This window comes from Schistocerca serialis, chromosome 5, assembly GCF_023864345.2.
Source record: "Schistocerca serialis cubense isolate TAMUIC-IGC-003099 chromosome 5, iqSchSeri2.2, whole genome shotgun sequence".
Taxonomy (NCBI): Eukaryota; Metazoa; Arthropoda; class Insecta; order Orthoptera; family Acrididae; genus Schistocerca; species Schistocerca serialis.
In genome coordinates this window covers 372,676,591-372,693,583 of record NC_064642.1, presented here as the reverse complement: position 1 = coordinate 372,693,583, position 16,993 = coordinate 372,676,591, and the positions used below count along the sequence as shown (strand labels likewise).

At 41.1% G+C, this 16,993-nt stretch overlaps 1 protein-coding gene across 2 annotated transcripts in view; it reads left to right on the top strand.

Moving 5' to 3' along the window:
* LOC126480995 (phosphatidylserine synthase 2-like) overlaps window positions 1-16,993 on the top strand; it is a 214,381-nt gene that overhangs the window by 189,866 nt on the left and 7,522 nt on the right. The window contains exon 10 of one of the 2 annotated variants that reach the window (XR_007587496.1): window positions 11,417-11,452. Coding sequence is in view for 1 of the 2 variants with exons in the window: in XM_050104440.1 (XP_049960397.1) it covers window positions 11,417-11,527 (111 nt within the window). In the remaining variant the exon portion in view is untranslated. Of the gene's footprint in view, window positions 1-11,416; window positions 11,528-16,993 lie in introns of those variants that run through there. The other variant, XM_050104440.1, reaches the window with a different exon arrangement.

Sequence of the window (16,993 nt, the reverse complement as noted above, 5' to 3'; positions counted from 1 at the left end):
AGCAGACACATCTAGGTAGATGGAGATTATCTCATGAAAGGACTAGCTTTAAGTGAGCCCTTCCTAGCTGCCCTCTACACTACCTGACACCATCCTATAGTCGAATGGAATAAATCAGCTGCCAAAATGCCACAAAATTGCAAAGTGTCTTCCAGAGCATAAATGTAGATGTAGGAGCATATTTTTGCATCTTCTTGTATTTGTTCGACCTTGGAACTATTGTAAATCAGAATCGTCATTTTCAGCTGACAGCCTGTTCCATTTCGTATAATGTCTCACTCTGCTTTTTATTTTTTATTTATTTATTTTGCTACTTAATCATTATTACCTATTCACTGGGCAGGTGTTTTAAGTTCCTTGTAGATTTTGACATATTTTTATGTACTTACCCTGGGAGAGGGAAGGGGAAATATATTTCATGTACCATATCACAAATATTTTCCTTCTGTAGGGAATTTTAATGCTTGTTTTAATCCAGAGCTTTGATTTAAATGTTATTGATTTAATGTTCGTTAATTTGAAAGGAAAAGCAGTATGGAAGGATTAGAGGAATCAGCTCAAGGCAGATTCCATTTTTTTATTTTTGTCATCTCATCAACCTGCCCCCATCTTTGTAAAAACAGCTCTTCTTTATTTATTTAGTACTAACTTATTTCCATGTGTTACGTGGCTATTTATTTATTTATTGCAATCTCTTTTCAATCTGGAAAAAAAATATATCTTATTTATTGTCCAACATCAAAGTAATAAATATTTCAGAGTAACAGTATTATGAAAAGGAAAGTTGTTACTCCTCATATGGCAGACATGCTGAGTCACAGATAATCACATAAAAAAAAGACTGTCACAAATAAGCTTTTGGCCAGCAAGGTGCTCAGGTGAGCCTCATCTGGTTCAGGTTCATTGATGACATCTTTGCGATCTGGATTGAGGGTGAGGACATCCTATCCATGTTCCTCCAGAACCTCAGCAGTTTCTCACCCATTTGCTTCACCTGGTCCTGCTTAATCCAACACGCCACCTTCCTAGATGTTGACCTCCACCTCAAAGATGTCTATATCAGTACATCCATCCATATCAAACCCACAAACCACCAGGAATACCTCCACTTCGATAGTTACCAACCATTCCATTCCAAGAAGTGCCTTCCATACAGCGTAGCCACCTGTGGTTATCGCATCTGCAGTGATGAGCAGTCCCTCTCGAACTACACCGGGGATTTCACTGAAGCCGTCACAGACCATAATTATCCTCCCAACCATATACTAAAACAAATCTCACGTACCTTATCTATCCCTCTCCCACAACCTCCCAAAGTCTCCTGTCCAGTTTCTGAGGAACATTCTCTTCGTAACTTAGTACCTCCCTGGACTTGAACAACTGAATTACATTCTCCGCCAGGGCTTCGACTACCTCTCGTCGTGCCCTGAAATGAGAAATGCCCTGCCCACTTTCCTTCCCACCTCTCCCACAGCGATATTCTGCCATCCACTGAACCTACACAATATACTCATCCACCCTTACGCAACCCCTGCTCCCCACCCCTTATCTCATGGCTCATATCCTTGTAATAGACCTAGATGCAAGACATTGCAAGCTAACATCCCATAGATGTTCGAGCTTGCATGCGGTTCCTCTTCATCAGAATGTCTTGGCTCACACACGTCTAGGGGTTGAACCACACATGTTGCCGTAAATTAGACACTTGTGATCCTTTGGTTAAATTGTCTGGCTGATGGCAAGTTTGCGAAATGCACAGTTAATATAACATATAATAACTGTAATAATAATATCGGGAACTAAATTAACAACCCATAAATGATGTAGGCCACACAGTTCCGATTTGGTTAGAATAATGTTTATTCAGAAAGAAAACTAATAGCGAAAGTGGTCGTATTTAGAATTACTATTACACTCGAGTGCATATCCATTTGACACAGTTCGGTCATTCACATTCTCATCACAGAACAAGTCCAATACTCCACCTCGATATTTACACGAAAAGTTAGAATTCACACCAGGCACGCGGGTGCTCACTGCTCAGAGATACCACACAATGCAAAATTTTCTAAGTCGTTCAACTTCCTAATTGCCTAAAGACTGACTGTCCGCTTTCACGTCTCAATCCGAACTGTACCCTTTGGTGTCTTGATCAGAACTGCCCTCTGCCTGTCTCCCACCATGTTTCCTGCACACCAAACATCTTAGCTCAACTGACTAGTGCAGTTCCCTTTCCTGAAGCCGTCCATCTGATTCGCTACAGCTTATTCTACATTACTTTACATTTTATATAATAGAAGGAAACATTCCACGTGGGCTTTACATTTTAACGTGTTTCAATAATAAAAGCTTTACCACTTTCACATTCTAAATAAAGTAACAATAATATCTATTACATAATAAATGTTAAATTCTTTCACATAAAGCCAATACAGTTTCCTTCTTAACTTTGAATGTCACGGCCAGTAGCCTTGCACCAATGTGCTTTCTGATAAATAAATAAATAAAGAACAAAAGTAACTATTATGCACTAAACCCTACAACAAATATTCTATTACCCAATGATTCAACAAGGTGTCATGCTGTCATCGTTCATTGTGTTTTGTGTGGAGGAAATGATGATCTGATGCTTAACTGAAAATACTGATAATTTATTTTTTCTATATCTTTTAAACAAATAAAGTTACAGAATTGATATTTACAACAATAACGTGCTTCTATATGAATTGTCGATCGTTAAGGTCAACCAAAATGTTCAGAATTCAGCGTTCAAGTCTTTGTTACACAACTTGCTAATTTCACTTGAACAGTAAATTCTAAACTATTATAGATATATATGCTACGTCTCCTTGGCCACAAAAGCCTTCTACTGGGTTTCCCTATGACATAGGTTCTTGTCTGTCTCACTCGCACACTACAGCACTTAGGCATCAATAGACAACAGACGCCTGTGAGTTTCCCCTCTCTTGGTGACTCTGCCCCCTTTGTGGCATCCAGCCCTGGACGACAGGGTTCGTTTCACAATTCCTGAAGGCTGACTCTGGACGACAGGGTTCGTTTCACAATTCCTGAAGGCTGACTCTTTCGGCCATATACTTAAATGAGAGTGAAATACTCGTGAACTTGCAGCCTGTCCCATACACCTTCCCAACATCACTTACTCCAGTCCGGTCACAAACATCACCTATCCCGTCAAACGTAGGGCTACCTGTGAAACCAGTTTGATGATGTACAAGCTAAGCTGCAACCACTGTGCTGCATTCTATGTGGGAATGACAGCCATCAAGCTGTCTGTCCGCATGAATGGCCACCAACAAACTGTTGCCAAGAAACAAGTAGACCACCCTGTTGCTGAGCATGCTGACCAACATGATATCCTTCATTTCAATGATTGCTTCACAGCCTGTGCCATATGAATCCTTCCCAGCAACACCAGCTTTCCTGAATTGCGCAGGTGGGAACTTTCCCTGCAATATATCCTATGTTCCCATAACCCTCCTGGGTCATTGTCCTCGCCCATCCAGCCTCTTCCCTGTTCCCAATGCAGCACTACACAGCCATCATTCCAACATTGCACCTATCCGTCTAACCTCCCTACTGCACGTACCTGCCCTACCTTGCACCCTCTTTGTCCCTGCGCGCTCCCCAACAGCACTTCAATGTCCCCCACCCCTCCTCTGTTATCCTTCCCACTCTCCGCCCCAGTCTCCTCTTCACCGCCACCCTGTCACCACTCCCATCATGCACTGATGCTGCTGCTGCTCAAACTGTAGCTTCAGTTGCCAGAGACTGCGGTCGTGCGTGTGAGTTGCGTTTGCGCGCGCACGTGCCTGTGTGTGTGTGTGTGTGTGTGTGTGTGTGTGTGTGTGTGTGTGTGGTGTCTATTTTTGACGAAGGCCTTGCTGGCCGAAAGCTTTTTGTGACAGTCTTTTTGTTGTGCCTATCTGTGACTTAGCATATCCACCATATGGTGAGTAGAAAATTCCCTTTTCATAATATTGTTACACTCCGTCCTGGATTTTCCACTGTTTGATATTTCAGAAGTAGACATACAGTATATAAATTAAGAAGGAAAAACACTTTCATATTCACTATAAAAATAATTTGACACATATGTCGTCAAGGCTATCATTAGTTAGTCCATTGACCCCAAAAAGTGTAAATTTGACACTAATGTGTGTTCATTTTTTCCATTTTCTTGCCCACCCACTATTGCAGCTAGATGTAAAACGTCATTGGGACTTTCACACTTCTATATAGTCTGTCTTTGTGAGTGCTAGGTATGACCTACCACTTATCCTCCAAAATCAATGGTCAGTGCTAAACTGTGGCCAAGAGAAGAGTTGACTAACCAATGGTGGAACCTGTTGCTCTGTCTTCTGGATTCCCCATCCCCCACCCCCCTCTTTCCTCTCATATAGTAGCTTCTGTGATTATGACGATGCACATCATCATTTTGTCATTACAACACAGCCTTCGATTCTGACATCTCCCAGTTTTAATATTCGCCAACCCCTGACCCACACCCACCCTTACTGCAGTCTCCACATCACTCCATTAATCAATAATGACCCTTTTTACCTATGTGTAGTCGACTTCATTCTCTGTTGTTTTACTTTTACCCCCTCCCTTCAAGTTATCTCCTTCGCTTCATTGTGGACTACACTCGATTTCCTTTACCTGCACCAACATGGACTTACTCGAGCCTCATTCCTATCCCATTCACTTGGTGTCCCTCCCTTCCAGCTGTCAGCCTCCCTTTCCTCAACCTTTTTCTGCTCCCCACCACTCCCTTCCCGTGACCTCTCTATCTCATTGCCTCTCTCAGCTACTGTACCCGACACGACCGCTCACCACATTCATGCGTAAATGCTGGGACAGGGTGGTTGGCCATGACAATGTAGTCTCGTGTGTGTGTGTGTGTGTGTGTGTGTGTGTGTGTCTTTACAAAATAACAACAAATATGCTAATGTACCTGTCACAGATTACAAATGAAACTGCCCTTGTGGATGTGAAGTCGGTCAAAAAACCCTAAATCTGAAGCATATTTCCATTTAAAAGGTTATAAAACTTGTTGCCAAACATTAAATGTTCGATACACTTAGATGCATATGATAATTCTTATGCTATTGTAGCCACGCTTCATTAATTTAAAAAATAAAAGAAAATAAAATAAACAACATTTTACAGTACTTATTTACAGTGGCCACATTACTACGAAATTTGTACAACAGTCAGAGTGTATGTAATATTCATATTATGTGATATTATTAATACCATACACACGTCAACTGGTTCTGCTAAAAAATTCATTAATGGAGTAGGAGGCGTTGACCACCAATAAATCCTTTAAACTCTTCTCAAACTGGATGTTATTATCAGCTAAACTTTTTATGGCTTTTGGCATGTTATTGAAAATGTGTATTGCTGAATAGTGGACACCTCTCTGAACTACAGTAAGTGGCTTTAAATCTTTGTGAAAGTTATTCTTATTTCTAGTAATGATGAGCAAACTGACCTGTTGGTTGGGAGGGGGGGGTAGGAAAAATTACAAGTTTCCTTAAGGAATAAATACACTCCTGGAAATGGAAAAAAGAACACATTGACACCGGTGTGTCAGACCCACCATACTTGCTCCGGACACTGCGAGAGGGCTGTACAAGCAATGATCACACGCACGGCACAGCGGACACACCAGGAACCGCGGTGTTGGCCGTCGAATGGCGCTAGCTGCGCAGCATTTGTGCACCGCCGCCGTCAGTGTCAGCCAGTTTGCCGTGGCCTACGGAGCTCCATCGCAGTCTTTAACACTGGTAGCATGCCGCGACAGCGTGGACGTGAACCGTATGTGCAGTTGACGGACTTTGAGCGAGGGCGTATAGTGGGCATGCGGGAGGCCGGGTGGACGTACCGCCGAATTGCTCAACACGTGGGGCGTGAGGTCTCCACAGTACATCGATGTTGTCGCCAGTGGTCGGCGGAAGGTGCACGTGCCCGTCGACCTGGGACCGGAACGCAGCGACGCACGGATGCACGCCAAGACCGTAGGATCCTACGCAGTGCCGTAGGGGACCGCACCGCCACTTCCCAGCAAATTAGGGACACTGTTGCTCCTGGGGTATCGGCAAGGACCATTCGCAACCGTCTCCATGAAGCTGGGCTACGGTCCCGCACACCGTTAGGCCGTCTTCCGCTCACGCCCCAACATCGTGCAGCCCGCCTCCAGTGGTGTCGCGACAGGCGTGAATGGAGGGACGAATGGAGACGTGTCGTCTTCAGCGATGAGAGTCGCTTCTGCCTTGGTGCCAATGATGGTCGTATGCGTGTTTGGCGCCATGCAGGTGAGCGCCACAATCAGGACTGCATACGACCGAGGCACACAGGGCCAACACCCGGCATCATGGTGTGGGGAGCGATCCTACACTGGCCGTACACCACTGGTGATCGTCGAGGGAACACTGAATAGTGCACGGTACATCCAAACCGTCATCGAACCCATCGTTCTACCATTCCTAGACCGGCAAGGGAACTTGCTGTTCTAACAGGACAATGCACGTCCGCATGTATCCCGTGCCACCCAACGTGCTCTAGAAGGTGTAAGTCAACTACCCTGGCCAGCAAGATCTCCGGATCTGTCCCCCATTGAGCATGTTTGGGACTGGATGAAGCGTCGTCTCACGCGGTCTGCACGTCCAGCACGAACGCTGGTCCAACTGAGGCGCCAGGTGGAAATGGCATGGCAAGCCGTTCCACAGGACTACATCCAGCATCTCTACGATCGTCTCCATGGGAGAATAGCAGCCTGCATTGCTGCGAAAGGTGGATATACACTGTACTAGTGCCGACATTGTGCATGCTCTGTTGCCTGTGTCTATGTGCCTGTGGTTCTGTCAGTGTGATCATGTGATGTATCTGACCCCGGGAATGTGTCAATAAAGTTTCCCCTTCCTGGGACAATGAATTCACGGTGTTCTTATTTCAATTTCTAGGAGTGTATATTATAAAGCAGCAGTTAGTATCCCCAGTCCCTCAAACAACCTCTGGAGAACATTCTTGATTTCACGCCACAAATAATTCATATTTCACATTTTTGGGTTCGTAAAACTTTAGCTTGGCTTCATGAGTTACCCCAGAAGATAATCCCGTATCATATTATGGAATGAAAGTAAGCATAGTATGCTAGCTTTTTTATTTTTATATCACGTCTGACAGCATTCGCCTAGCACATAGAGATTTGTTTAGGTGCTTCAGCAGTTCTGTGGAATGCTCCTTCCAGTTAAATTTACTATCAAGCTTTAATCCCAAGAATATAACAACACTGTCAACTTCTTCTATCTGCTTATCATCATATTTTAGGCATATACTAGTAGGACACCTTTTAGAAAGTTGTGAACTGCATATAGTACATTATTTCAATGTTTAGTGACAGAACTGACCAATGGAAATTTCATTAGGTGACCTTTTTAAGGCCATACATGATTTTTTTATTCATTGCAATGTTTATATCATCTGCAAACAAAATAAACTTTCAATCTGGCAATGTTAAAGATGAAAGGTCATTTATGTACACTGGAAAAAGTGAGAGCGCTAAGATGGAACTTGGGGGAAACCACATGTTGGTGGTTCCCAGTTTGATGATGCCTGATAGTTTAATACACGACTCTTTCCTATTGGCACCCTTTGTTTTCTGTCAGAGATACAGGATTTGAACAATTTTGCAGCATTTCCTCTTACACCATAATATTCTAAGTTACTTAAAAGTATATTATGATTTACTCAGTTAAATGCTTTTGACAGATCACAAAATATACCAGTAGCTTGTAATTTATTGTCTAATGGATTAAATACATTCTCACTGTACGTGTAGATAGGCTTCTCAATATCAGAACCTTTTAGAAATCCAAATTGTGACTTGACTAATATTTTATTTGTGGTCAGATGATTAAAAAGATGACTGTATATTATCTTTTCTGAAATTGTTGAGAATGGGGCCAAAAGTGAAATTGGACAGAAGTTTGGTGGTATTTCTTTATCTCCTTTCTTGTACAGAGGCTTAACTTCAGCATATGTCAACCATTCAGGAAATGTTCCTCTGATAAAAGACAGGTTTCACAAATAACTTAAAATGTCACTAAACTCAGAAGCACACTGGTTAACCAGTTATATTATCATAGATACTACATTTTTTTTATATTTTAAGGATTTTACGGTGGACATTACTTTTAGTGGTGGTGTGAGGGTCATACTCATATTATTGTAGTTATTTGTAGTGACTGGTCTAGGACATTCCATGGCAGCATATACTGAACATGACAACCCCATCTTGTTGTAACAGTTATGAAGTGCTTATTGAAAAGTTCAGCAACACTGCACCCATCTGTTACCTGTTTATCATTTACTCATGTATGTTGTGAATATTGTTTCGTGAAATTACTACTGATGTCTCATGAGGTGGTTGCTAGGAATGTCTCATACCCATAGTATTCCTCTGTACATTTCAAGTTCGGCTAGATTTTCTTCTAGCACGCCACAGCTGTGCTGGAGCACTCACTCATACACATCCCCATCCCCATATATTTGAAGATTAGATTAGATTCAGTTTTCGTTTCATAGACACAGAAAATTAGATGATTCTCGTGGGTGTGGGACTTGTCAGAAAATATAACAGAAAAAACATAAAGTATTAGAGTATGATACTACCCTGATCATTTGTCATGATATTGTCAAAATATGTGAATACATAACAGTAAACTGGAATTACTAATATTTACAGAATTAATACATTGTCAGAATGAAATGTAGTTATGCACTTTTAATAAATTTATCACGCAGAAAATAGCTAATCTTGACTGTTATGACCAAAAGCTGTTGGAACTGAAATCTAACAGACATCTTTACTTAAGCTGGTCTAACCGTCCCTGCTAAGATGTTTGTCTATAGAAAGAGTAGGAGTTGCCGTCCTAACGATCTTTCAAACTCTATTTATACCTTGCTTTATCTGAACCCAAATTCTTAAAAGTTGCTGGCAATTTATTGAAAATATGTATTCCTGAATATTGGACCCTTTCTTGGGCCAAGGTGAGTGATTTTAGGTTTTTATGCTGACTATTCTTGTTCCTAGTATTGATACTATGCATTGAGCTATTGGTTGGAAATAGAGGTATATTACTTGCAACAAATTTCTTTAAGGAATAAATATACTGAGAAGCAGTGGTTAGAATACAAATTTCCTTGAACAGGTTTCTACATGATGATATTGAATTTACATGCCTTTGCACGTAAAAAACTTTTGCTCGGTTTGATGAGTTACCCCAGAATATGATCTCGTATAACATAATAGAATGAAAGTAAACAAAATACACAAGTTTTTTATATCTTCTACATTTGGCATAATTCTCACTGCAAATACCCACTTGTTTAGGTGCCACAGCAATGCTTTGGTATGTCCTTCCCACCCGAATTTATTATCAAGTTGTAATCCCAGAAATTTAACACTGTCAACCTCTTCGATCTGCATATCTTCATATGTTATACACATGCTGCAAGGAAATCTCTTACAGGTTCTGAACTGCATATAATTAGTCTTTTCAAAGTTTAATGGTGGTGAATTAGCTGTAAACCATTTGTTAATGTCAGTGAAAATTTGATTAGTAGCTATTTCTAAATCTGTACTTGACTTGCTACTTTTTGCAATGTTTGTATCAGCTACAAACAAAACATACTTAACATCTCACAATGTAAAGCACGAGAGGTCATTAATGTACGTAAGAAAAAGCAAGAGATCCAAGATGGAACCTTAAGGAATACCAAATACAATTAATTCCCGTTAGATGAAGACTGACTGCTTACTGCACAGGTAATTTGCAATGACACCCTATGTTTCCTGTCAGTTAGATAAGACTCAAACCATTTTGCAGCATTGCCAGTGACATCGTAATATTCTAATTTACTTAAGAGAATGCTGTGGTTCACAAGTCAAATGCTTTTGACAGAACATAGGAAATGCCATTAGCCTTAGCCTCTAATTTATTATCTAATAAATTAAGTACATTCTCACAGTAAGTGTAAATAGCTTTCTCTATATCAGAACTCTTAAGAAACCCAAACTGTGGCTTGTATAATGTATTATTTGCAGTCAGATGCTTAAGGAGACACTTGAACATGACCTTCTCATATATTTTTGAAAAAGGCAGCAAAAGTGAAATTGGTGGTATCTCTTTATCCCCCTTCTTGTAAGAGCCTTATCTTCAGCATATTTTTGCCAGTCTGGAAATGTTCCACTGATAAGAAACTGATTACGCAAACACAGAGCTTCCAGATTTTTAATGAAGAGGTTAAAATTTTGTGAAGGTGATCTGTATATGCTTACTGTTATAAAGGACTTACTGTGAAATACTACTTCTGTTGCACAAGCGTCTAAGTGGTGCTCTGAGCAAAATTTATTAATATCAATATTCTTTAAATCAAAAGAGTCTCTGGCAAATGTTCGTGAAAGTGATGAAATGAAGCAGCAATTACATTAATGTCAACAAATTCAGTAGTAGTTACCTCCTATGTTCTTACCTTGATGGAGATAGAATAATTAAATGAAATTTCTATATTACATGTAAATATTACTTACTTATGATTATCCTCCTTGCAGCCCTCAGATGCATTCAGCTTCAGAGAGTTGTCAGTTGTGACCAATGCTTAAAACAAAAATAACAGATGATGATAATTGGTTACTTCCTTATTTGACCCCCCTCTGTAACCAAATGCTTAGTGTTGCGGTCTGTAGTGTGGAAGTACCTGAGTTTGATTCATGGTACCACAACAGATTTTTTTCTGAGGCAAGGCGATTTGGTACAGGGTCCATTCAGCCCTTGCGAGGCCAAATGAGGAACTGGATGAATCTACAAGCCTTGTAGGCAATAGTCAGGCCTGAGGCCTAATTCTTGAGCGATGTTTACTGTTTATGTCATTATTTCATAGCATTCCACCATTACACTATTTATTAGCTCTGATAAACTTTTAAGATTGTAGTTTCTCATATCCCACAATAGCTTGTTAATTTAATTTAATTTAATTCCATCATTGGTCCTGATGACTATCTGTTACTTAAAAATATGTCTTATATTGCTTTATTTTGAATAAATATTGAACTGACATTTCTGCCAAGATGGTGTGCTTTGCAAAGCAAATTAAGTACAGGTGGACCATGTCGTACAGATTAAGCAGTCTAATATGGAATTTTAGCCTTTCTTTGTGCTCATCACAAAGCAAAATAATTTTGTAAAGAAATATTCTGAAGTTATCTGGTGATGACATTGTCATGATGATGTTGAAGGCATCAGTAAACAATTAATTTGACCATCCATAGCTTATAATTATCATAGAGACATTTTCTAATAGAAATTTTTTAAATTTTATTTTTCAGTGATTGTACTAAGATTGGGAGGCAGTCGTGGATAACATTGGCTATTGTGTCAACAGAATTCCTTACTGTTGCCAGATTTGATTGGGACACTATTACCATACCCATTCCAAGGTAAGTGTTTAGTAGCAATACATTGCTCACTATTTTGAGTTTATAACTATTTGACACGAGAATATTATAGCATTGCAATAAATGGAGAAGCGAACTGACCACATGGGCAAGCCTAGAGAGAGAGAGAGAGAGAGAGAGAGAGAGGGGGGGGGGGGTGAGTGAAATATCTCTCTCTTTCTCTCTCCCTCCCCCCCTCTCTCCCTGCCTCCCCCCCTCTCTCTCCCTCCCTCCCTCCCCTCCCCTCCTCTCCCTCCCCTCCTCTCCCTCCCTCTCCCCCCTCCCTCCCCTCCTCTCCCTCCCTCTCCCTCTCCTCCCTCTCCCTCTCCCTCTCCTCTCTCTCTCTCTCTCTCTCTCTCTCTCTCTCTCTCTCTCTCTCTCTCTCCCCTCCCTCTCCTCTCTCTCTCCCCCCCTCTCTCTCTCCCTCCCTCTCTCTCTCCCTCCCTCTCTCTCTCCCTCCCTCTCTCTCTCTCTCCCTCCCTCTCTTCCCCTCCTCCCCTCCCCTCCCCTCCCCTCTCTCTCTCTCTCTCTCTCTCTCTCTCTCTCTCTCTCTCTCTCTCTCTCTCTCTCTCTCTCTCTGGGGGGAGGAGGGCCAGGGGTATGAAAAATATAATAACCTTTTTGAATGAGAATACAGATAACAGATTACCTTACATGCTCACAACCCTTTTGTTAGCAGTGTCTGTAAGAATAACTTCTACACTGATATCATCAGCTGTAGTTAGTGTTGACTTCTTTCATCTTGAATCCATGCTGATTAGCATTATTTTAGTTTAATTTTTATTGTACATCAAGGCTTCTACTCTCCAGTAGTCACCATACCTCATTTTTCTAATCTTCTAATGAAGCAAAATCTTGTGTCATATTTTGTCCAGGTCTAGGATGATTACGAATCTTATTTCACTCCAAATCTGTTACATCAGTCTGTAATACAAATGATACAATGACAGTTGGAGGTGAACTGATTAATTTTTCCTGGTGGATTATTATTATTGGAGTAAACAGGAGAGACTTTGTGCTTGTTGTTCGCGAGGGCTGGAGGTTAAGTTTTCGTTAGCTGTGGTGCACAATGTATAAGATTACTGCCCAGACAGAACAGAATTTCACTTTGTATCATATAAAGTGAGTGTGGTTAATTCTACTGCTTGAAGAACTATCAAACATAACTACAATCATCAACAATTTAATTAGTCATACCTACTGAGAAATGGGTTATGTTGCCTTCTTCAGTGTTAAATGCACATGCATTCCCTTCTTCCCTGTTAAATGCATTTGATGTATTCCGACCCGAATTCCACAAGATATTAAAAATGTTGGGAGACACCCTGACCCTCAGTTACTCATCCACCAGCTGCAACTCTTGGAGGGAGACTGGTCAGAGCTGAGTCCAAGATGTGCACATCTTGTCAAAGAAGTCCCAAATATGTTAAATAGGTTTGATGTCACATGTAAAGGAGTTATTATTACATTAATATATTTTCTTGTTATCATTATAATTTTAGGTATCTGTGGCATGTTAATATGCTGATTAGGCAAGCTGGATTTAGTAGAGGAGTATGGAGGGGATGGGGGTGGGGGTGGGGGGGGGGGGTGGGGAGGGGAGGGGGTATATTGTGATAGACTGTGGACCCCCTCAACTCCCAATGCCATCCAACCAAACTACTAGGTCTGTATCTGCTCCTGCATTGTCATTGCAAATTTGAGTGAAACAACAGAGCTGATCCCATGTGGTACACAAAACAGGTCAGAACACTGTTGCAGAAACAACAAAAAAAGCATGCCACATTTAAACAAACACAAAATCTCCAAGATTGGTGATCTTTTACAGAAGCTCGAAATTTAGTGCAGACTTCAGTGTGGGATGCTTGTAATAGTTTCCATAATGAAACTTTGTCTCAAAACCTAGCAAAAAATCCAACGAGATTCTGGTTGTATGTAAAGTATGTTATCAGCAAGAGACAATCAATGCTTTCTCTGTGTGATAACAGTGGTAATACTATTGATGACAGTGCTGCAAAAGTAGAGTTAATAAACACAGCCTTCTGAAATTCCTTCACAAAAGAATATGAAATAAATTCCAAAATTTGAATCGAGCAGCTGCTAACATGAGTAACTTAGAAGTAGATATCCTCAGTGAAGCAACTTCAGTCACTTAATAAAAGCAAGTCTTCCATTCCAGAATATATACCAATTAGGTTCCTTTCAGTGCATGCTGATGCAATAGCTTCATACTTAACAATCATATACTACTGCTCACTTGACAAAAGACCCATATCCAAAGACTGGACAGTTGCATATGCAGCAGAATTTTGGAACATATATAGTGTTTGAGCATTATGAATTAGCTTGAAGAGATTTATTTACACATAGTCAATAAGGATTTAGAAAACACCATTCTCGTGGAACACAACTAGCTCTTAACTCACACAAAGTGTTGAGTCATAGTTACAAGAGATTTCAAATTGATTCTGTATTTCTAAAAACAAAGATGATGTGACTTACCAAACGAAATTGCTGGCAGGTCGATAGACACACAAACAAACACAAACATACACACAAAATTCTAGCTTTCGCAACCAACGGTTGCTTCATCAGGAAAGAGGGAAGGAGAGGGAAAGACGGAAGGATGTGGGTTTTAAGGGAGAGGGTAAGGAGTCATTCCAATCCCGGGAGCGGAAAGACTTACCTTAGGGGGGGAAAAAAGGACAGGTATACACTCGCGCACACACACACATATCCATCCACACATATACAGACACAAGCAGACATATTCAAAGGCAAAGAGTTTGGGCAGAGATGTCAGTCAAGGCGGAAGTGCAGAGGCAAAGATGTTGTTGAATGACAGGTGAGCTATGAGTGGCGGCAACTTGAAATTAGCAGAGATTGAGGCCTGGTGGATAACGGGAAGAGAGGATATATTGAAGGGCAAGTTCCCATCTCCGGAGTTCGGATAGGTTGGTGTTAGTGGGAAGTATCCAGATAACCCGGACGGTGTAACACTGTGCCAAGATGTGCTGGGCGTGCACCAAGGCATGTTTAGCCACAGGGTGATCCTCATTACCAACAAACACTGTCTGCCTGTGTCCATTCATGCGACTGGACAGTTTGTTGCTGGTCATTCCCACATAGAATGCGTCACAGTGTAGGCAGGTCAGTTGGTAAATCACGTGGGTGCTTTCACACGTGGCTCTGCCTTTGATCGTGTACACCTTCCGGGTTACAGGACTGGAGTAGGTGGTGGTGGGAGGGTGCATGGGTCAGGTTTTACACTGGGGGCAGTTACAAGTATAGGAGCCAGAGGGTAGGGAAGGTGGTTTGGGGATTTCATAGGGATGAACTAAGAGGTTACGAAGGTTAGGTGGACGGTGGAAAGACACTCTTGGTGGAGTGGGGAGGATTTCATGATGGATGGATCTCATTTCAGGGCAGGATTTGAGGAAGTCGTATCCCTGCTGGAGAGCCACATTCAGAGTCTGATCCAGTCCCGGAAAGTATCCTGTCACAAGTGGGGCACTTTTGTGGTTCTTCTGTGGGAGGTTCTGGGTTTGAGGGGATGAGGAATTGGCTCTGGTTATTTGCTTCTGTACCAGGTCGGGAGGGTAGTTACGGGATGCAAAAGCTGTTATCAAGTTGTTGGTGTAATGGTTCAGGGATTCCGGACTGGAGCAGATTTGTTTGCCACGAAGACCTAGGCTGTAGGGAAGGGATCGTTTGATGTGGAATGGGTGGCAGCTGTCATAATGGAGGTGCTGTTGCTTGTTGGTGGGTTTGATGTGGACGGACATGTGAAGCTGGCCATTGGACAGATGGAGGTCAATGTCAAGGAAAGTGGCAAAGGATTTGGAGTAGGACCAGGTGAATCTGATGGAACCAAAGGAGTTGAGGTTGGAGAGGAAATTCTGGAGTTCTTCTTCACTGTGAGTCCAGATCATGAAGATGTCATCAATAAATCTGTACCAAACTTTGGGTTGGCAGGCCTGGGTAACCAAGAAGGCTTCCTCTAAGCGACCCATGAATAGGTTGGCATACGAGGGGGTCATCCTGGTACCCATGGCTGTTCCCTTTAATTGTTGGTATGTCTGGCCCTCAAAAGTGAAGAAGTTGTAGGTCAGAACACTTAGAAGATTCTATAGATCTATGTAAGAGACTGCTTATACTACGCTTGTCCGTCCTCTTTTGGAGTACTGCTGCCTGCTGTGGGGCCCTTACCTGATAGGATTTACAGAGTACACCAAGAAAGTTCAAAGAAGAGCAGCACATTTTGTATTATAGAGAAATGGGGGAGAGAGTGTTACAGATGTGATACAGGATTTGCAGTGGGTATCATTAAAACAGACATTTCTCATTGCAGAGGGATCTTCTTATGAAATTTCAATCACCAACTTTCTCCTCTGAATACAAAAACATTTTGGTGACATCAACCTACATAGGGAGAAATGATCATCATAATAAAATAAAGGAAATCAGAGCCCACGGGGAAAGACACAGGTGTTCGTTTTCTCCACGTGCTCTTCAAGGGCAGAGTAATAGAGAATTATTGTGATAGTGGTTTGATGAATGCTCTGATTTGCAGAGCAGCGATGTATATACAGATGTAGATGAAGATGAACATGAATATGAGGTGGTTTACTTGAGTAAGAGTTCGTATCAGTGACTGATGATTAAGTGCAGTGTATTGAGTGGCTCTGAGAGTGTGTTTTGAATTGTTTTCAGTGAAAAACAGTGATTTTATGTGATTCTTAGTTGTACTAATCGCTGCAAGTAACAAAAAAAGGTAGGGATTAAGTTTCACATATTTCCTAAGAACAATGTGAGGAAACAAAAAAGGATAAGTGCTTATAAATATGTCAACTTCTTTTCAGTTGCTGGTGTGTGTTCAATATATTTTGCTGATTTCGATTATGAAAGGGGTTTGAAAAGTGACCTGTCGACTCTTCCACTGAAACACAAGTTGAAGCACGATGCTGTTCCAACTGTGTATCACGTATTCTCCAAATTTGGTTTAATAATGAGAGAAAAATTTGGGCACAAAAATGAAGCTCCCATACATAAATGCAAGACATTTTATAGGTGCATATATTACCAACCAATTAAGAAACTACTAGTAGAGAAAACTGTAATTATGAGAACAAACAGTTGTGTAAATGCGACAACACCCATTTGTGCCAAAGCTTAATCTCTCTCTGTGTAACGCTGAGTTACTTGAAACAAAATACTTGAGGATTCTTTTTCTGTGTAGTAACAATGAGCGGTTATGGAGGCTGCTGTGCTGACTGTTCATCTGAAGATATAGCAGAGGCTACGAGTTCACATTGTTTATCTTATAAAGCATTACGTTTTTAAATAAAGGTAATTTTTGTGCTTTTAAATAATAATAATAATAAATGAATAATAATTATAACAATAATACTCTATAAAATGAAAAGCACCATTTGTATTCACATTTGTGCATCAGTTAAAAATGTGTGG